Consider the following 19,434-nt stretch of genomic DNA (forward strand, 5'->3'; position numbering starts at 1 on the left):
GTGAAGTGAGCAGAACAAGAAAATATTGTACATAGTAACAACAACATTGTGCGATGATCAACTAAGGTAGACTTAGCTCTTCTCAGCAATACAATGATCAAAGACAATCCAAAAGACTCATGATGGAAACTGCAATCTGCATCCAGAGGAAAAACTACGGAATCTGAATGCAGATTTATGAATACTATTTTCATTTTTCTTTTAGTTTTTTGTTTTTCATGGTTTTCCCCTTTTGTTCTGTTACTTCTTTCACAATGTCACTAATATGGAAATATGTTTAACATGATTTCACATGTATAACCTATATCAGATTGCTTGTTGTCTTGGGGAAGGAGGAAGATGAGGAGGGAGAAAAATTTGGAACTCAAAATCTTATAAAAATGAATAACAAAAACTATTTTTACATATAATTGAAAAAATAAAATAATATTTACAAAAAAAAAGAAAGCAAGAACTGATGCAATCCGAATGCATATTGAAGTACACTTATTTTCACTTTGTTTTTCCTCATTTTTTTTCTTTTGTTCTGTTTGTTTCTTCATAAAATGACTAACGTAGAAATACATTTTATGTAATTGGACATGTATTATCTATATCTATATTGCACATGCATTATCTATAATTCCCATCTTAGGCAAAGAGGGAGGGAGAAAATTTTGGAGTTCAAAATCTTATAAAAAATGAATGTTGAAAATTGTCTTTATATGTAATTGGAAAAAAATACTACTTACATTAAAATAGATTTAACTTAAATGCTTCAAAAATCTTACATATTGTATACTTCATAATTATCATCAGATCTTTTATTCTTAGAGACAATAGTCTTTTGGAAACCTGATGCAAAAATTCCCCTGTAATACTTTTTGTTTGCAGAGAATTAATTCTTGGTCCTGTATTTCATATTTTATGTTACTCTCTAAGTGATTTTATTCTGTATCCATATTCTGTAACAAATCTAAAGTCTTTTCTCTGTCTCTGTGTGAAGAAGCCCATGTGTGCAAAAATTCAGTTTTCTCTTTGAAGACAGATATTTAAGCTTTTTCCATAATCACTATTAGTTAAAGAAAAACTCCACTCTCAATACTCTCATTAAACATTATCTCAGCATTTCTTACAAGGTTTTTGTGTTCTCCTTGAAAAGTTATCCTGCAGAACTAACTGACCTTGTCCCGTCTTTAATCTCCAGAAGCCAGTGAGTCTACATACATGAGTCCCTATCAGTAATTTCAGGATGCATGTGGGATCAATAAAACTCACAAAAGCATTCCTTAGAAATAGAGAGAGTTGTCTCTGTCCCATGTGTGGGCTGTGCTCACTTTCTTTGATGTTGGTTACCAATAATAATCCCTCATCCTTATGATGCTAGCCAATGATATAATTTCTGTTCTATTATTTGTTCTATGTTTATGAAAATGAGTTGTATCTTTAATTCAGGGTCTTTGGCCAGAGGCAGAGGCATTGCCCACCCATTTTTTATTAATAAGTTAGGCATCTTATTAATAAACTTCAATCTTGCACAGAGAGTTGCCTAAGTTTACCTCTTTGTTAAATTTCACACACAAGTTTATCTCTTGACCAAGGTTAGGGTGTTCCAAATCTTTCAGAGTAGTTTTAAGCTTAGTCTTCCCCAATTTTTTCTTTTTTTTTTTTTTTGTAGCTAGGAATAAACCAGCAAATTCTGATATCATTAGCTAGAATTTTCCACCAACATAAAAACATTTTAAGGACCTATTTTTGTCTCCATTCTTGATCTTTCAAAAAATGCAATCAAATTCAAAGTGCGTGATTTTATTGTGAACTTTATGAGTCTTCTATTTTTAATGCTTCAGAGATTCACAATTCCATCAGTTTGCCTCATTTCATTCATCCACTCCTGCTTGCTATCATCCTGTATTTCCTTTCTTTGGGGCTAAACTCCTTGTGAAAATCATCTACAATTGTGCCTCTGTTTCTCCTTTTACTCTCTTATAAACTCTCTAAAGTTTGAATTCTGATCTCATCATTCAACTGACATTCCACAGCTACCAATAATTTCTTAATTGTTTAATCTATTGGCCTTTTCTCAGTTCTTATCCCTCTTGAACTCTAGGCAATTTCTCCTTGATAATCTCTTCTCTCCAGGTTTTTTGGGGAAACTTCTCTCTCCTGATTCTCCTGCTGCTTCAGTCTCCTTCACTAGATGTCTAATCAGGTCACTGATTATAGGGCTATATATGGGCCTAAGACCTGTTGTGCATCTCAGCTACTCAGAGCCACACTAATCATATGGATATGATCCAGGAGAAATGGGTTGAATACTTCCACAGCATTCTCAACAGATCAGTAAGACTGTTTACCTCAGATTGAAGTTAATCCCTCTCTAGCTGACCGTCCAACTGAAGAAGAAGATTTGAAAGCCATCAGGCTCCTCTCATGTGGCAAACTGCCTGGTGCTGATTTTATTCCAGCTGAGATTTACAAGACAGGGGCTGCTCATACAAAAATTAACTGAAATCTTCTGGGTTTTATGGCAAGAGAAGGTTATCCCCAGGAGTTCAAGGATGTCTCCATTATCCATCTCTATAAAGGAAAAGGAAATAGGTTGTCCTGTGACAATCACAGGTGTGGGGGGTGTCTCTCTCTTAGTTATTGCCAGTAAGATTCTTGCCAGAGTCCTCCTTAATAGGCTGATCCTTCACCTGGAAAATGGTCACCTACCGAAAGCCAGTGTGGCTACAGAAAGGGCTGAGGAACTATTGATAAGATGCTTGCTGCTCTAGACAACTCTAGGAGAAATACCAGGAGTAGAACAGAAGTCTGTATACTGTGTTAGTAGATCTGACCAAGGACGTTGAGGGCGTGGCATAATTTGCTTGCCCAGAGAACTTCATCAGTATTGTCATATCTGTTCCATGATGGCATGTTTGCATGGGTTCTAGATAATAGATGATGCCTTCATGCTGTTCCAGTACTAATGGAGTGAAGCAGGGCTATGTGGTTGCTCCCATGCTTTTTAGCATGATGTTTTCAGTGATGTTGTCAGACACCTTCAACGAGGATGAAAATAGCATCAAGGTCAGCTACTGCACTGATGGCAAATTAACTTGAAAAGCTACAAGCCAAGACTAAAGTGGAAGAAGAGTTGGTGTGTGACTTTTTGTTCAAAGATGAGCCTCTGAAGCTGAGATGTAATAAAGTATGGATTGATTACCTGCCACTTGTGCTAATTTTAGCCTGACAATTAATACCAAGAAAACTAAGGTTCTTTACCAGCCAGCACTGTGTCATCCCTATGTGGAACTATCAATTATAACAAATGAAGAAGTTTTGAATGTTGTGGATAAGTTTATTTACCTTGGCAGTATACTTTCCAAGGATGTACACATAGATGATGAGGTTGATGCAACAGTTGTAGAGCTAGCTCAATGTTTGGAAGCCTCCAAAGGAAAGTGTGGGAGAAAAGAGGTATTCGGCTGCCTACAGAAGAAGCTGTATAGAACCGTTGCTGTATGCTTATGAAATCTGGAGAGCAGACCAGTGCCATGCCAGGAAATTGAATAGCTTCCATTTGAATTGTCTTAGGAAGATTCTGAAGATCACCTAGCAAGATAAGATACTGGACACTGAGGTCCTGTCTTGGGTTGAACTGCCAAGCATTCAAACGCTACTGCAGAGGGCACAATTCTGATGAGTTGGCCACATTTTTTGAATGCCAAATGTACAAAAAGACTGTTTCACAGAGACCTCACATGAGGCAAGTACTCACATGGAATGGAAGTCAGAAGTAGCAATATAAGGACATTCTCAAGGTTTCTGTGAAGAAGTTTGGCATTGATTTGAGATATAGGAGACACTGGCATGTGTCACAGGAGACACATGGCATTACTGCATCAAAGAAGGAACTGTGAAGGAGAATCCCAGTAGCTCAGAAGAAATGTAAAACAAGCAAATTTGAAGACATCTCCACTCAAAATGTTTGTACCAAACTTGTGGTGGATGCTTCTAAGTTCATATTGGTCTGATTAGCCATGGTCAGACAAACTGAACCTTCATCTTGACATAATGATGTCATGTTGGTCCTCTCTGAGCACAAAGGATAATAATTAACCATTCAGGTCACACCCACTGAAGGCTTTGCCTTTGACCTTTTTCTCTTCTCCAGACATACTATATCACTTGTTTTCTTATCAGCTCCCATGGATTCAATTTCCTTCTCTGTGCAGATGATTTTCAAGAAATATTTATCCATCTCTATCCTCTCTCCAGTCTCACACCTCCAAACTGCCTTTTGGACATCTTGAACTGGATATCCCAAGATATCTTAAACTCAGCATGTTCAGAAGTGAACTTATCTTTCTCCTAAAACTATCCCCTCTCCTAAACTTTACTTTTAGCATAGGAGGTACCACTATGCTCCTAGTCATCCAAACTCACAATCTAGGTATCATCCTCAACTCCTCTTGCTCTTTTACTCCTCACATTTAATATGTTGACAAGTTCTGTTTATTCTACTTTTGTAATATCTCTTAAGCACATACCTTCCTTTCCTCTTACGCTGTCACATCTTGGTGCAAACCTTCATCACTTTATACTTGGACCATTGCAATAGCTTTCTTGTTGGTCTCTCTGCTTGATCTTTCCCTACTCCAGTCCATACTGCAATCAGCTGACAAAATGATCTTCCAAAAGTACAAGTCTAATCATGTTACCATATCACCCCATTCAATAAATTCGAGTGGCTCTCTATTATCTCCAGGATCAAATTTAAAAGCCTCTGTTGTTTGTTTAATGCCCTTCACATCTCATTCCCTTCCTACTTTTTCAGTGTTCTTGTGTTTTACTCCCCTTCCCATATTCTATGATCCAGAAACATTGACCACTTTGCTGTTCCTAGCACAAAATACATGTCTGTTCAGTGGGTATCATGTCTAGAACACTCTCTCTCCTTGGCTCTACCTCCTGGCTTCCTCAAATCTCACCAAAAATGCACTTTCTGCAAGAAGCTTTCTCTGTCCCCCTTAGTGCTAGTGCCTTCCCTCTGAGATAACCTCCAACTTATCCTGTGAATACCTTGTAAGTACATAACTGTTTACATGTTGTCTCTCCATTAAAATGTGATCTCTTTCAGGGCAACTGCATTTGCCTTTCTTTGTTTCCCTAGTGCTTAGTGCAATGCCTGGTAGATAGTACACGCTTAATAAATGCTTGTTGACTTTACTTGTTTGTTGTTCTCTCTCTACTGATGAAGATCATAATCCCAATTATACCAAAAGAAGTGTTCTTTATGAGTATCTGTTGCTATTATTCATCATCTGATGATCAATCTTTTGGCAATGGCCTGATTTTAACATTTGGAAATGTGAAATAAGGATTGTGGAATAACACGTGGAATCACAGTGAACATATGATTGGTCAAACCATAAATACCACTATATGAACATGCATAAAAGTGATGAGCAGATCATTTGGACCTAGACTCTTCTGGTTACAAGTTAAAATAAAAATTTGAAATTATATTTACCCAGAATCTTGAGCTCAGCATTCGCATATATTGCTCCATGGGCATTTTCAGCTATGCATTGGTACATTCCAGCATTATCAAAGGTCAGCCCATACAGTCTCAGTTCACCTTTATGGTACTTCAAAAAAAGGTAAAAGAAATATTCTTGGTAATATTTTATAAAAACCATTTTACACAGGCTTGGACTCAGTAATTCCTGCACATGAAATAATAGGATGAACACTTGAAATTTCAGACTGAAGACCTCAGCAACCTGGGTGATGGAGGCACATGACTTTTCTGTTAAATGGGGATGATAACTACATGATTTACTTCATGAGAGTTTTGTGAAAGAAGCATTTTGTAAAATGTAGAGAATTATGTACATCTGAACTATTTATAATAATTATTATTATTATTTACACTATCTTTCCTATTAGATAACTCAAAGTGGATAGGATATTTATGTCATGGGGAAGTAAGACCCACTTACCATGGCCTTACTCTTGCCCTATTCTTCCTAATGAACTCTAAGTATGCCATTTGCCCTCTTTGGCCCAGCTGAAAGGTTACAATTGAAAGGTAGTAGAGGCTCCCATTGCTGGAACCTCTCTCCAAGTCTAAGTATATTACTAGTAAGAGTTTCCCTCATATCATTATTTCTGTGGGGTCAGGAAAACTGGCAAGAAATAAGGGGAAATATCAGGTGGCAGAAATGGATGAATAGGAAGAAAGGGAAAGTAAAACAGAGGAAAAAGGAGAGAAAAAAAGAGGAATTATCTGTACCATATATGTATCATAAAATGAATTTAGCAGCACTCCACCTATTTTACCAAATAATTTATATAGTATTGGAATTTGTTGCTCTTTCAATGTCTGATAGAAGTCACTTGTAAATCCATCTGGCCCTAGAGATTTTTTCTTAGGGAGTTCATTGATGGCTTATTCAATTTCTTTTTTTGAAATGGGATTGTTTAAGTATTTTATTTCCTCTTCCGTTAATCTGGGCAATTTATATTTTTTAAAATATTCATCCATTTCACTAAGATTGTCAAATTTGTTGGCATACAGCTGAGCAAAATAGCTCCTAGTTATTGTTTTGATTACCCCTTTATTGGTGGTGAATTCATCCTTTTCATTTTTTGATGTTAGTAATTTGATTTTCTTCTTTCTTTTTTTAATCAAATTGACCAAAGTTTATCTATTTTGTTGTTTGTTTTCATAAAACTAGCTCTTAGTTTTATTTACTTGTTCAATAGTCTTATTACTATCAATTTTATTAATCTCCCTTTTGATTTCTAATTTGGTGCTCAATTGGGGATTTTTAATTTGTTCTTTTCCTAGCTCAATACATTGATCTCTTCTTTCTCTATTTTATTCATGTAAGCATTTAGAAATATAAAACTTCCCCTAAGGATCAATTTTGCTGCATCCCATGAGTTTTGGTATGTTGTCTCATTACTGTCATTCTCTTGGATGAAGTTATTGATTGTTTCTATGATTTGTTGTTTGATCCATTCATTCTTGAGGATTAGATTAGTTTCCAATTAATTTGTAGTCTACCTTTCCATGGTCTTTTATTACATTTAATTTTTATTGCATCATGATCTGAAAAGATTGTATTTAATATTTCTGCTTTTCTGCATTGGATTGTGAGGTTTTTATGTCCTAGTACATGGTCAATTTTTGTGTAATTGCCTTGTACTTCTGAGAAAAAGGTATATTCCTTTTTGTTCCCATTCAGTTTTCTTGAGAGGTTAACCATATTTAACTTTTCTAAATTCTATTATCTCTTTAACTTCTTTCTTATTTATTTTGTGGTTAGATTTATCTAGTTCTGAGAGGGAGAAGTTAAAGTCCCCCACTAGTACAGTTTTTGTGTCAATTTCTTCCTGTATCTCCCTTAACTTCTCCTTTAAGAATTTGGATGCTATACCACTTGGTGCATATTTATTTAGTAAAGAGATTACTTCTCATTTCTAAAATATGTAGAAAATTGAGTCAAACTTATAAAAATAAAAGTCATTACCCAATCGATAAATGGTCAAAGGATATGGAAACAAAGCAACAGGCAGTTTTCAGAGGAAGAAACTAAAGTCATATGAAAAAAATGTTCTAAATTACTACTGATTAGAGAAATACAAACCATAACAACTCTGAGGTAGCACATCACACCAATCAGATTGGCTAACAAGACAAAACAGGACAATGATAGATGTTGGGAAAATTGAAACACTAATGCATCGCTGATGGAGTTGTGAAATGATCCAACCATTCTGGAGAGCAATTTGGAACTTTGCTGAAAGGGCTATAAAATTGTTCATACCCTTTGACCCAACAATACTACCTCTAGACCTGTAGCCCAAAGAGATCATAAAAATGGAAAAAGGACCCACATGTACAAAAATATTTATAGCAACTCTTTTTGGGGTGGCAAAGAATTGGAAATTGAGGGGATGCTCATCAGTTGGGGAACGGCTGAACAAGTTGTAGTATATAAATGTAATGGAACACTATTATGCTGTAAGAAATGATGAGCAGGCAGACTTTGGAAAAACCTGGAAAGACCTATATGAACTGATGCTGAGTGAAACGAGCAGAACCAGGAGAACACTGGACACAGTAACAGCCACACTTTGTGATGACTGACTTTGATAGAATTGGCTTTTCTCAACAATGCAAGGATCTAAGTCAACTCCAAAAGGTATACAATGGAAAATGCTATCCACATCCAGAGAAAGATCTACAGAGGCTGAATGCAGATGGAAATATACTATTTGCTCTCCTTTTCCTTTGTTTTTTGTTTTATTGCTTCATTCTCATGGTTCCTCCCATTAGTTCTAATTGTTCTTTATATCATGACTTATGGGAAAATATGCTTAATATGAATGTATAAGTAGAAACTATACCAAATTGCACACCGCCCTGGAGGGAGAGGGAGAGGAGAACGAAGGGGAGAAAATTTGAAATTCAAAATATTATGAAAGTGAATGTTGAAAACTAAAAATAAATTAATTATTAAAAAAAGATTAAAAAATAGAAGAAAGAGGGGGGTAAGATGACTAGAACTAGTTTAAGTTAGTCATAAAGAAGATATATTACACTCTATCTCTGGTTTCTTGTTTTTACATTTATTTACACAATTTAGGGCCTAATCTGAAACTACATGAACAATTTTTTAAAAGTAACAAAAATATGTGTGACCTACCGCATATCCATTTTTCAACCATCTGATTGTAGGGATAGGTTTGCCAGTAGCCACACAAGGCCAGTATAGATCACTGCCTATATCTGCCTCTGTGTCATTGATATGTTCTACCCATTCAGGAAATGCTAAAGAATAAAGACAATATCATAAATATGAAATGTAATAGCTATCATTAAGCAACATTTTTTGTCATTTTAAACCATTTTTTTCACTTTAAGGATATAGACAAATATTATTTTCATTGGAATAAAACAAAATTCACAGGTGACTAGAATTGCACTGTCCTGGGTTAGGCATAATAAAGCTATGTTACATATTATACTACAAAGTAACCATATTTCATCACACTTTTCCTCCCCTTCAATGGACTGTAGTCCCATGTGGCTAAAACCAAGGGATCTTGAAGACCACTATACCTCCCCAGGATCACAAAGGTTTTGGAGACCTTCTCAGAATGACAGTGATTCCTTGCAGTAAAATGTTTGCATGCTCATTTCAGGGTGAGTGCCAATTTAATTAGAGAAAGTTTTTGCCATTTTGGTTATTTATGGAGAACACTGTGGACATTCCATTACACTACCTTTGAATCCAGAAAGAGAAAATAAATTTATAAGCCAGTAGCAGAGAGGTGGGAATTGGTATGGTTATTCTTGAAAGATATTTGAAAGATACTAGCTCACACACCCACACCTCATAAGAGCTCTATGTAGAAGATTTCTTCTGAGATTTTTTCTTCTCCTTTCCCCTCCCATGATCAACCACACTCCTGCTTGTCCCCCTCCTCATAAAGCATGTGATTGGGCTGAAAAACATGAGTAGCACTTTGAACCTATACTAAATGTTGAAATGTCATTTTTAATTTCTGAAATACCATTTGGCATGAAGAGGAAGCATACTCTTAATTTGTTATGAGTGAATAGCCTCTTGAGTCTTGTTAAAAAAAAAAAAGAACAGTACATTGTGGGAGGACAGAAATTATCAGAATGATCCAGATGGATTGAGAACTAAAAGGATGGCCTGAGCTAAAGAAATATTTAACAACTGCTATAAAAAATAAGTAAATAAATAAACATTTAGCTTATGGGCAATTGGTAGAAAAAGGAAAGGTATTGAATAGTATACCAGGTAACCCAAATTAGGAAAATTCAGTTTGACTAGAATACCTTCTCATTTATGGGCCCAAAGAAGCAAAACAAAAGACCTCCACTGACCATGCAGATTTAAATAAAGGAGCCTATAGAAAACCTGTTAAAAGATGGAATGATGGACAAAATCATTATTCTTGGAAAGACAAAGGACCATGGGTACAAAGGCCCTAACAACCTGATTCATGAATACACTAGCAGGATAATCAGAGTCAGAACTGTTTTTGCTGTTTACAAATGTGGATTAAACAGCCACATAATGTCAAATGCACTTGACAGCAGACGGATGACTAAAATTGGAAGAAACTGATGACCATGTAATGAGTACAAGGAATCAAACACAAAAGGATGGAGATTGTCTTGGGTATCTACAAATTAAGTATGATCTTCCCACTGGCAAACTATTGCAATAGTCCAAATGTGAAATAAGCGCCTATACTAGGGTACCATGAGAGGAGAGAAGGAAATATATTTGAGAGATGTTGTAAAGGTGAAATCAGCCAGCCTTGGCTGTACACAGATTGGATATAAGTGGGGGAAATAGGGGAAGAGTTGAGGATGACTCCTGAGTTGTGCACACTGGACACTTGGGAGGAAGGTGGTGTCCTTGACAGTAATAGGGAGAAAAGGGACAAAGTTTAGGGGAAAGATAATGTGTTCAGTTTTGGATATGTTGAGTTTGAAATGCTAACTTTATCTTCATTACACCCCTTTTCAGCTTCTTTTTCTGTGTTGGTTTCTGTTATTAGAATATACCTTTGTTGAGGGCAAGGATTGTCTTTCTTTTACTTGTATTTGTATTCTCAATACTTAGCACAGTATCTGGAACATAGTAAGCTCTAATAAATGCTTGCTGATAAGCAATTCCAGCTTATTTAAAGTTGCTTTTCAGTTGTTTCAGTTATGCCTGACTCTTTATGACCCCATTTGGGGTTTTCTTGGCAAAGATACCAGAGTGGTTTGCTATTTTCTTCTCCAGCTCATTTTACAGATGTGGAACTGAGGCAAACAGTTTTGTCCAGAGTCGCACAGCTAGTAAGTGTCAGAGGCCAGATTTGAACTCAGGAGAATTAGTCTTCCTGACTTCAAGCCTGACACTCAATTCACTGGGCCACCTCGCTGCCCTATTAGCATGATATTGTAAGTAAAAATCTGGGACTCAATGACTGAAAACTTGGACTATATATGCAATTTTTATATTCACCAATAGGACATTATAAGTAAGTAAGTAGCAGTAGTTAGTATCATAAGAGCATTGAGCCTTCAAACTCAATAATGCATTATGAAAAGTCTGACTTTATTTAATCTCCAATGCTAGAAGTAAGGGAAAATTAGTTGAGGCAATTCAACAGGAGGACAAAGATGTTCTCATTACATGAGTGAGAAGCAGGATGTACTTGAGAAGCAACCCACAGAATTCATCTTGGTGATTCACAATTCACAATCATTCTACAAGTGATCTAGGAGATTGCTTTATTAGTTAGTCAGTCAACAAGCATTAACAAAGTGCTTACTATGTGCCAGGCACTGTGATAACCAATAGGGATCGAAAGAAAGGCAAAAAACAGTACTTGCTTTAAAGGAGCATACATTTTAATAAGAGAGACAATATGTAAGTAACAAGATACATAAAAAATACATACAGAATGGATAGAAGGTAATTTGAAAGGGTAATAGCAGCTGTGGGGAGAGGGGTTGGGGAAGCCTTCCTACAGAAAGTGAATTTTGAACTGAGCCTTGAAGGAAGCCAGGGAAACCAAGAGACAGAAGTGAAGGAGAAGAAAATTTCAGGTATGAAATGCGGCTTTTTGCAAAAGTACAGAGAAGGGACATGGAGTGTTGAGTGTGTGGAACTACAAGTAAGCCAGTGTAGCTGTAACATAGAATGAGTAAAGAAAAATAAAGTATGAAAAGACTGGAAAGGTAAGAATAAGACATTTTATGAAGGGCTTTAAATATCACATAATTTTGTATTTCATCCTGTAGGAAATAACAAGTCATTGGAGCTCATGGTGAGAGGAACGGAGCGTGGCACAATAAAGTCATATTTACACTTTAGAAAAATTACCTTGGCAACTAAATTGAGGATGGAGTGAAGTGAACAGAGACATATAGCAAAAGGCTATTGCAATAGTCTAGTCAAAAAGTGATGAGGGCCTGAACTAAGGTTGTGTAGAGAAGCAGGATGAGATGTAAAGACATAAGCTATAAAATCTGGCAATAGACTGGATATGTAGACTGGTGAGAGTGAAAAATTAAGGATGACAGAATTAAGAATGACACCGATGTAAGCCTCAGTACTGGAAAAATAGTCCTGCCCTCCATAGTTGTATGGAAATTTAGGAAAGAGGAGCGTTATCAGGGAAAGATAATGGGTTCTGTTTTGGACATCTCAAGTTTCAAATGCCTGTGGGATATTCAGTTCAAGATGTCCAAAAGGCACAATCAGAGCTCAGGAAAGAGATTTGGACTTAATACATAGATCTGGGAATCAATAGTGATATTTGAATCCATAAGAACTGAGGTCACCAAGTGAAACAGTGTAGAAGAAAAAGAGAAGAGATCCAGTTTTTTAATAATATTTTATTTTTCCCCAATTACATGTTAAAATTTAACATTTGGGCTTTTTTAAACTTTTGAGTTCCAAATTCTATCCCTCCCTTCCTTGCCCCCTCCCTGAATCAGCAGTCTGATATAGATTATACATGTGCAATCATGTAAAACATTTCCATGTTAAGGACCCAATTTTCTTGAACTATGCTGGATGAAGAACCAGCAAAGGATACTGAGGAGGCATTTGACAAGTAGGAGGAGGACCCAGAAAGATTAGTGTCACAAAAATATTGTTAGTATAGACTATCCAGGAGAAGGTGATCAAAACTATCAAAAGCTACAGAGAAGTCAAGGAGAATTGGATTGAGAAAAGGCCATTGGATTTGACAATTTAAGAGTTCACTTTGGAGAGAGTTTCAATTTAAAGACGAAGTCAGCAGTCAGGCTTTAGAGAGTTGAGAAAAAGAGAGAAGTGAAAGTACCACTTGTAAATGACTTTCTGAAGGAGTTTAGCCATGAAGTGGATGAGATAGTTAATGAAGGGTTTTGGTTTTTGTTTTTTAAGGCTGGGGTAAGCATGGACATGTTTACAGGTAAGGGAACAGTAGAGAGATACTAAAGATAATAGAGAGCGGAAAGAATTATCCCCTCTTCTAGGGGACAATTTACTAGAAAAGTAGGGAGAGGATGAAATCATCACACTTGTAGTGTCATTGGCCTTCAAAAGGAAAAGGTCTACCTCTCCATCCAATATAGGGGTGAAGGAGGAGACAGTGGGGGGGGTTATGTGAGATGAGAAGAAGGGGAGGAAGAGGAACTTTCAGTGAATGACAAGTAAGGGAAAGGAGAGGAAGTATAGATAAGTGAAGATGGCTTTGTCAAGGAGTTAATCATCATTAAAATTGGTGATCAAAGCTGATTAAATTCTACAATACATCTTGGTGATAATATGACATCTGACATCCATGTGCATAATATGATATGTGCCATACTTGCTCAACTAGTAACTCATTTCATGCAAATTTTTCACAGGATTAGTTTGAGAATTTAAGTAATTGAAAAATATTATGTGCATGGTGCCAACCTGATGTATTTAATAGCTGCTCACATTAAATAGAAAGTCCATATGGCCTAATGGATACATTCAGGAAGATCTAGATTCAAATCTGGCCTCTGAAAAATGCCTAGCTGTGTGACCATGCACAAAATGTAACCTCTTAGAGTCCCAAAGCAATTCTTCAAGAATGTAAATTATATAGGAGTTACTGAGAAAGTGTAAGTTTCCTACACTGATCAAAATACAGATGTGAACAAAAGAAAATCTTCAGCATAGAAAGTGTCTCTCAGTATAAGAAACATATAGTTCCTATGTGAATCAAATGAGACTTCTGCCTACCTTGGACATAAATTCTTGCCTGATGTCTGTCTTTTCCTCTGATGTTCTCAGCTTCACATTCATAAGTTCCTTCATCTTCAAGCTGAATGTTGAAAATCTTAAGAACTGCCCCAGACATACTAATCTCAGCTGTGCTTGGCATTGGTTCCAGAACTTTTCTCCACCGTATCTCAGGAACAGGGCTTTATAAAGGGCAGAAAAATACTAAAAGGTCCACAAAATGTGTAAGATAGTTGAATAAATTTAATGGCTAAACCAAGACAAAAACATTTTCTCTTCCTTTTGTGCCTAGATCAATGGCATCCCCATGTCACTGGAAATTGGTGGAATGAGAAACCTAATTTTTTTTAAAAAATTTGGATTCCTTTAGTGAAGCATGATAAAAGGATAGAAGGGCCAATGAAAATACTAAATATATTTGCTAAGAGGTCAAGTAAGAAGAGCTTCTCCAGTGGCAATAAAGTTATTACTGCACTCTAGCAACCCAAATGATGTACCACAAATTAATAATTTTTAAATATAAGAAAAAGTAAGATAAGATAAAATGTTAGTAACTTAGACTGTCAAGTTTATTATGTGATAGTTTTCATCACAATGAGAAATGATGGATCTGAATTCTCTAAACGGTTTTAATTGCTTTCCCCCTTCTCCCTCTTAAAGCATAAACACAGTTACTCTACATGTTAATTAAACACACACACACACACACACACACACACACACACACACACACACACTATACTTACTTTCCAAGGGCAAAACACTCTAATGTTACATTATGGCCCATCAGTGCATATGTGTCCTTGAACTGGACTTTAATATCAGCAGGATACAGCTTTGTTGTGCCTAACATTAAGGAAAGTATACAAAAAATAACCTATGAATTATTTGATCTATTGACCATTCTCCCCTTAATTCCTTGACTTTAAAAGGCCTAGAAATGCTATGAAATGTGTATTAATTGTATGCATTGTTATGGTTCTGTATACTAAGGCTCTTGAATAATATGTAATTTTTTAAAAGTCTCAAATAATGACTTTGATTAAGTTTTTAAAAATCATTTTATTGGCTGATTCATATTGAGTGAATAGATGCCAAAAGGAACAGAGAGATAGGAAAGGACTATGAGATCACAAATTTAGAACTGGAAAGTACTTTACAGGTCATCTAGTCCAACTCTCTCATATTTATTTCTTTGTGTCATCCCTTGATTTTATTCTTCACTACACCTAAAACAAATGACAATGTGCTTAGGTGCATATCCTGAACCAACCTGACAGATACCAGCCCACACAAACCACAAACACCTTAATCATGTTACAAAAAATAAATCAAGTTCAGCTCTATAATGGCTAGCCTCTCTGTAGGGTGAGATGAAAAATACAGAATTGATTAAATAATAAAAAATAAATTGTTCATTTCTAGACAAAATGGAGAAATTTTCACTTGAGGATTCTCTCCCAAAAAAGCAAACTGCAACAGTCAAGTCTCAGACAATCTGAAGTTCAATAAGTTCAGAGCTCTGGGATGCTCCTGAGAGAGGCTGTAGATGCCTCTCAGGACTTATGTACATGGTGACTGAAGGAGAGCTGTGTGTGAACTAGTTAACTTACAGGGGTTTGCAGCCAGGGGAATTGACAAGGTTCTCCAGAAGCCATATTCAGCCTCTATCCCAGACAGAGCCCTGCTTTAGAGATAACAAAGGGAAATTCAGGGACAAAAAGTCCATAAATATCTGTGGCAGCCACTACTTGAGGTGAGTAGATGAAGGTAGTAGAAGAAGCCCAAGTTTTGAGGTGGGGCTCTGCCCATTATAAGTTACCACAAATCCTGATAGGCCCTTGGGCATGGACTTCTGGTGACCTTCTGAGAATATCAAAAAGATTGAACTCGGTATAGAGGAGAAACAAAGGACTAGGTCATTCATGAACCAAAGAGGAAAAAAAATATTCGGGGGGTGAGGTTCCTCTAAAACCTATTAGCCTACAAAGTTTTTATGACATTGATGGCAACTTTCATTACAATCCCTTTAATGATCTCACACTGAGAGCAGACACTGCCACTTAGCTGGTAATTGCCTCCCTCCCCAATATGGGGCCTTCATTCAATTAACAAGAGCAGTTACTTTGGCTATCTGGCCAGCCTTTGTTCACATAAGCATAGTCAAACACAGGCTTCCCTAGCTTCGTGTTAGGTGGTATGTTGGGGTAGGGCAACCAAGATAATATGCAGCCAATGTGTATAAGAAAGTCTTACTATTTTGCCTCAGTTCCTCCCAAAACAGGAGGCAATGTAAGGCAGCCATTATGCTCCCCCATAGATGCTGCACCTTCATCATCTTGAAGATGATGTAGGTCACAATCAGGTGGCAGAATTCCCCAAGGGACTTCCTTTGTCTCCTGGCTGGTTGGAAGGAGAAAAGGCCAGCAGTCATTACATTGGCAATGCCCAATTCTCTCATTTTAAAAATGAGGAACTGAGATGGAAAGAGGTTAAGTGATTTTTCTGAGGCCATGCAAGTGATAGGTGAAAAGCTGATAGTCTCTTAATTGCAAAATGATCTATTTGATACCACTGAATCTAACTGTAGAATTGTCAGCTCTCAAGACAGAAATTCATTCATATATATTAATGGATTCTTTATGACTTCCTAAATGGTGCCCCTTGTCAGCTGAACTTTCCTAGTTAAATCAGATTTAGTTATTATAGTTAATGTTGAGAAAGTATTTAATTTAGGAGCACTTATGGACCACATCTACCATGATCATCCTAAAGTATAAACTGGTGAACTCATTTTGTAGAATATATTTAGACTTTAAAACTTTAAAAAAAATTTTAATAAACTTTAAAACTTTAAAAAGGAAAAATATGTACAACACTGGTGTGTTAGATTGCTCAAAATTTTGCCATTTAGTACAAATGACAAATACTTAAATTAATAGGATTGACTGACAGAAATAATAAAATTGAAATTCCACAAAATGTATAAGCATATTTTTCACACCATAGAATGTTAGACCTGGAAGAGATCTTGGAAAATATTTAATGCAACATATTTATATTACAGGTGAGAATACTGAGCCTCATAGACTAGACTTATGTGACTCTAAGTGACAAAAATAGAAAATACGAGTAGAAATTCCAGAGAAGATGATTTAAGCTTAACATAAGGATTTTATCTAGTAGAATCCATCCTTCTCAATAATTAGAAATACTAAAAATTAGCTTTAATGAATCTCCAGTTAATAGAAGTTTTTGAACAAAGACTACATAACTATATCCTAGCTATCTTGTGAAAATAGATTTTTGCACAGGTATAGTTTAGACTAAATGGCTTTTGTGGTCTCTTCCAAATCTGAAAACTCTTCTAGAATGTGAATATGTGGGGTACACACCCACTTAAAATGACAAAAATCCTTTAAATTAATACCAAGAGTATGGGATGTTTCATATCTGGTTACCTAGGGAGATGATACTAAAAAACTTTGGGAGAAGCAAAGCCAAGATCATTGAGTAAAGGCAGGGACTCACCTGAGCTCTCCCCTAAACCCCTCCAAATAACTTTAAAAAATTACTGTAAACAAATTCTAGAGCAGCAGAACCCACAAAAAGATTGAGTGAAACAAATTTCCAACCCAAGACAATTTTGAAGGTTGGCAGAAAATGTCTGTTGCACCAAGGTGAGAAGAGAGCACAGTCCAACATGGGCTACAGCAAAACAGACTGGGGCCCAGCAAGCCAGGAACAGGCCTTGGGAGTCATTGAATCAACAGCAACAGTGGCAGCAACTGCTTCCAGAACTCTCAGCCCATAGATATGGGGGGTAGGTAGGAATAGTTGGTCAGAAGGAGATTACAGGGGTCTTTTTGATAGTACTGAAGCAGGACTCTGAAGCTTTGCCCTCATTTGGATCTGGGACGCAGTCCCGAGTGGAAGCTCCAGGGTGAGAAGGAGCACTAACATAGCAGAGCTTGTAGCAACAGTGCAGCAGGGATCCTCCTCACAGTGCCAGAGCAGAAAAGAGTGCTTATGATCCCTCACAGACCACAGCACAGGCCAGGCAAGTGGTAAACACCCCTCTTGCATACCACCTTGTAAGAACTGAAAACTTACAAGTCCCTAGAAGTATCTCTGAAAACAGCTACACAAACCCCTGAAACTTGGGACAGTGCACCCTCCACCCTGGAACTAGAGCCTTACTTTAACAAACATTTAAAAGACAAGTAATAGGATTGGAAAATAAGCAAACAACAGAAAAAAAAATTGACTATAGAAAGCTACTATGGTGACAGGGAAGATCTAAACACACACTCAGAAGAAGACAGCAAAGTTAAAGCTCCTACATCCAAAGCCTCCAAGAAAAATATGAATGGGTCTTAGGCCATGGAAGGGCTCAAAAATGATTTTGAAAATCAAGTAAGAAAGGTAGAGGAAAAATTGGGAAGAGAAATGAGAGTAATCCAAGAAAATCCTGAGAAAAGAGTCAACAGCATGCTAAAAGAGACACAAAAAAATACTGAAGAAAATAAGACCTTAAAAAACAGACTAGGTCAAATGGCAAAAGAGGTCCAAAAAGTCAATGAAGAGAAGAATGCCTTAAAAAGAACTGGCCAAATGGAAAAGGAGGTCCCGAAGCTCACTGAAGAAAATAATTGCTTAAAAATTAGAATGGAGCAAATGGAAGTCAAGTTTTCTGATGAAAGCTTATTTTAAACTAATGCATTGTTAATAAAATGACATTTGCATAAATTGATTAATTCTGTAGTTTTCAAATTTCCTTCAGTTTCACTATGCTAGTTTACTAGTACTGGCAAGTCCCTCCAGCCTCAATGGCAACCATTTGTGGAATAATTTAAAAGAAAACACTTTAACCATATTTCTATCAGATTCAAAGAATTTAAAATAAAATAGAAATAATCATTTATAGTAATATTTAAAAGCCAAAAACAAATGAACACAAATGTAAGTGAATATACTCCCAAGAGAACTTCAAATGTTTAGCACGCTTGTTTTATATATATACTATGTACATGTGCATCTCTATTTTTTAAATTAACAAAACAAATACTTACGGTCAGAAAGAGGGATGAGTGGGATAAATTTGCTGAATACACTCTTTGTAATTGAAGGACTTGATACAAAGCATGAATAATTGCCTCTATCAGTTCCTTCTACATTTGCAATATATAGATTCCCGTTGGTCTGAGATACATATCGTCGTTTGTCCATTGTGATGAATATAGGAAACTCATTTAGAAGCCAACGATAGCTAAGATCATCTGGAATATAGTAATTTTTATTATTTACATTAGGAAAACAATAATAACATTTGCTAGTAACACAATAGATTTATAGTATGCAATCTTGAAATATAATAAGTACTACAATAGCATAGCAGGTTTGGACCATCAAAATGATGCATTGTCATATAAATTCATCTCTTTTTAAAAATACACTTGCTATATAGAATGGAAATAAACTTGGCATAATTGTTGTGGCTATAGAGTATCCATAAAAAAATGAGGAAAGGCAATTAGTGCTACTGATGCTTCTGAATATGGTACTCATACTTTGATGATCTCTAATTTCATTAGAATGAGTACTCCCTCCACTGATACAGGTCAAAATTTCCTTAGTGTCATCTCATTTTCTC

The 19,434-nt window shown here is 36.2% G+C and overlaps 1 protein-coding gene across 2 annotated transcripts in view; it reads right to left on the bottom strand.

The window, feature by feature from the left end:
* CNTN1 (contactin 1) overlaps positions 1–19,434 on the bottom strand; it is a 272,757-nt gene that overhangs the window by 123,854 nt on the left and 129,469 nt on the right. For both annotated transcript variants that reach the window (XM_020975799.2, XM_020975800.2), the window contains exons 6-10: positions 18,854–19,060; positions 14,528–14,627; positions 13,782–13,963; positions 8,688–8,812; positions 5,501–5,618 (exon numbers count right to left, since the gene is read on the bottom strand). In XM_020975799.2, coding sequence (XP_020831458.1) covers positions 5,501–5,618; positions 8,688–8,812; positions 13,782–13,963; positions 14,528–14,627; positions 18,854–19,060 — 732 coding nt within the window. The remainder of the gene's footprint in view (positions 1–5,500; positions 5,619–8,687; positions 8,813–13,781; positions 13,964–14,527; positions 14,628–18,853; positions 19,061–19,434) is intronic.

This window comes from Phascolarctos cinereus, unplaced genomic scaffold (assembly GCF_003287225.1).
Source record: "Phascolarctos cinereus isolate Bilbo 61053 unplaced genomic scaffold, phaCin_HiC Scaffold_1;HRSCAF=81, whole genome shotgun sequence".
In the NCBI taxonomy this organism is placed as follows: Eukaryota; Metazoa; Chordata; class Mammalia; order Diprotodontia; family Phascolarctidae; genus Phascolarctos; species Phascolarctos cinereus.